Source organism: Octodon degus, unplaced genomic scaffold, assembly GCF_000260255.1.
Source record: "Octodon degus isolate 3935 unplaced genomic scaffold, OctDeg1.0 scaffold00029, whole genome shotgun sequence".
Taxonomy (NCBI): domain Eukaryota; kingdom Metazoa; phylum Chordata; class Mammalia; order Rodentia; family Octodontidae; genus Octodon; species Octodon degus.
Genome location: NW_004524605.1, coordinates 10,440,915 through 10,443,304, shown reverse-complemented (window position 1 = coordinate 10,443,304; position 2,390 = coordinate 10,440,915). Strand labels below are relative to the sequence as shown.

General features: G+C 48.7%; 1 protein-coding gene across 1 annotated transcript in view; it reads left to right on the top strand.

Annotated features, from left to right (window-relative positions):
• LOC111816293 (atherin-like) overlaps nucleotides 1–628 on the top strand; it is a 993-nt gene extending 365 nt beyond the window's left edge. Inside the window, exon 2 of the mRNA XM_023713183.1 lies at nucleotides 1–628. Coding sequence (XP_023568951.1) covers nucleotides 1–190 — 190 coding nt within the window. The 3' untranslated portion in view covers nucleotides 191–628.
• Nucleotides 629–2,390: the final 1,762 nt, after the last annotated feature.

Below are 2,390 nucleotides of genomic sequence, written 5' to 3'. Positions count from 1 at the left end.
CGTCCCGGAGGCCGGCCCCGCGTGCGCCCACTGCCCTGCGCGGGCTGCCCGGCCTGGGCTGCGAGATGGCGCGCGCACTACGCCGCCCCGCGGGCGTTTATTCCCGAATAGCCTGACGCGTGCTCGCGCCGCTGCGACACTGGCGAGTCGCTCCCCCGAGGCGTTCGGGCCACTTCCCTGGTCGGGCTGACCGGTCCCGGCTCCTGGCGCCGCTCCCGGTGCGTCCGCGGAGGGCCGGCGGCGCGGGTCCAGGGCGGCGCGGGCTCGCGTTCTCCTCCCGAGCATCGCTTTCCCCGCAGCCCCGAGGGCGCCCCGACTCGAGCGGGAAGCAGTCCTGGGGACGTCACTGATTCGCAGTGGGAGAGGAGTCGCGAACGAGTGAGAGGGTTTGTGGAATGCATTAAACTATGAAGTTCACATTTGGAAACTAATACCTGTTGTTTTTAAACTGCATCCTGTTTTTTAAAAAAACAAGGTTTCAGCAATTTTTCTCAGTTGAACAAAGTTTTTAAAATTGACAAACACTAGGTACAGGAAGGGGATCCTTAACAGATCAAGGGGCCACGTGGTGGCGCGCACCTGTGACTCCAGCACGAAGGAAGCTGAAGAAGCGTCACACAAGGCCAGCCTGAGCTACATAGTGAGACACTGCCTCAAAAAATAAAAAACAGGGGGTCGGGGAAATGGCTCAAGGGTCTGAGTTCAATCCCCGGTTCTGCAAAAAAAAAAAAAACAGCCGGCCACGGTGGCGCACACCTGTAATCCCAGGACTCCCTCAAGAGGCAGGGACAGGAAGACCCTGTCTCAAAACAAGCAAAACCAGATTAGCGCTACCCTCAAACAATCAAGCCTTCTGTTACTCGCCAAGATTATAAGTAAATAATTCTAGGATTTATAAATACGCCTATGCTTCCTTGTGATTACAAGGCCAGCCTGGACGGGAGAGCCTGTCTCAAAACCCAACCCAACACATAGCAAAAGAAAGAAAGCCATGGAAGGACCACAGCCAGCGATCCCGGCCACCTGACAGGGTAGGGAAATGGGGCCTTAGAGGCATTCCTAGTTGTCACCACCACCCAAAAGTAAAGAGACTAATCACTGTACCTGTGAGCCCTTGGAAGGCGTCAAACTCCTCTTGGAAACAATCAACTAGGTGTATTCTGCAGTTGAATTTTATCTTACACTCTGGGTGGTGGCACACATTGTGTCCTAGCTGTTTTTTACCTGAGACAGGAAGAGCGTGAGTTCAAGATCAGCCTAAGCAACATAGAAAACCCCTACTTCCTTCAATCTGATAAAGGATAGCTTTTCACAATCCTCGGAGAGGGGAAATTCACAAAATGAATCAATCAATCCACAGGTTCCTAGGTACTTTTTTTGAGATGTGGGCAGAGGGCTGTTACTAACCCGGCAGCATTTACCTGCCGCCTTCAGCATTTTCATAGTATCTCAAACTCAAGTACTTTTATGGTTTTGGCGACCATGCACAGCCTTTTGTTTGTTTTTTAGGTTTTTTGAAACAGGGTCTTGCTCTGTAGCTCAGGCTGGCCTTGACCTCACTATGTGGTCTTGGCTTCATACTCAGGGCAAGCCTCCTGCATCAGCCTCCCCAGTCCTGGAATTACTAGTGTACCACCATGCCTGGCCTTCAAGTACATGTTTGTTTTTTTGGTTTCACCACCAGGGATCGAACCCAGGTCCTTGTGCTTGCCAGGCAGGCACTTCGCCACTGGGGTATACCTCAGTATACCTCAAGTACATGTTTTACATTTTATTTCCTTGTGTATATGCTTTCAGGAAATATTTCAATAAAAAAAAACCATGAAATGCCTTCTCGCCCTATAATGTTTTTCAAAACAAAAAGGTTTGCATTCCCCCTCCATCACTCCTTTAAAATACAACCTCAAAAACTGGGTCTTGCTGGGCATGGTGGCAACTACCTATAATCCCAACACTGGGGAGGCTGAGGCAGGAGGATTGCCACAGTTTGAGGCCAGTCTGGCTATATACATACACCTACTCCTAATACATAGCGAGTTCAAAGCTAGCCTGAACTAGTAAAATCCTATCTCGAAAAAAAAGAAATTTAGAGAAAACCTAATACCACAACTTCCCAAAATCTTTAATGAAATGGAAAGGAAAACATTGCCAAATTCATTCCTGGAAGCAAGCATTACCATGATACCAAAACCAGAAAAGGATCCAGTGAAAAAAAGAGACCAACAGGCCAATCTCCCTAATAAATATAGACACAAAACTCCTCAATAAAATACTGGCAAAAGAATGCAGCAAATTATCAAGAAGATTATATACCATCACCATGTAGGCGTCATCCCAGAGATGCAAGGATGGTTCAAAATACACAAACCAGGGCTGAGGAGATAGTTTAG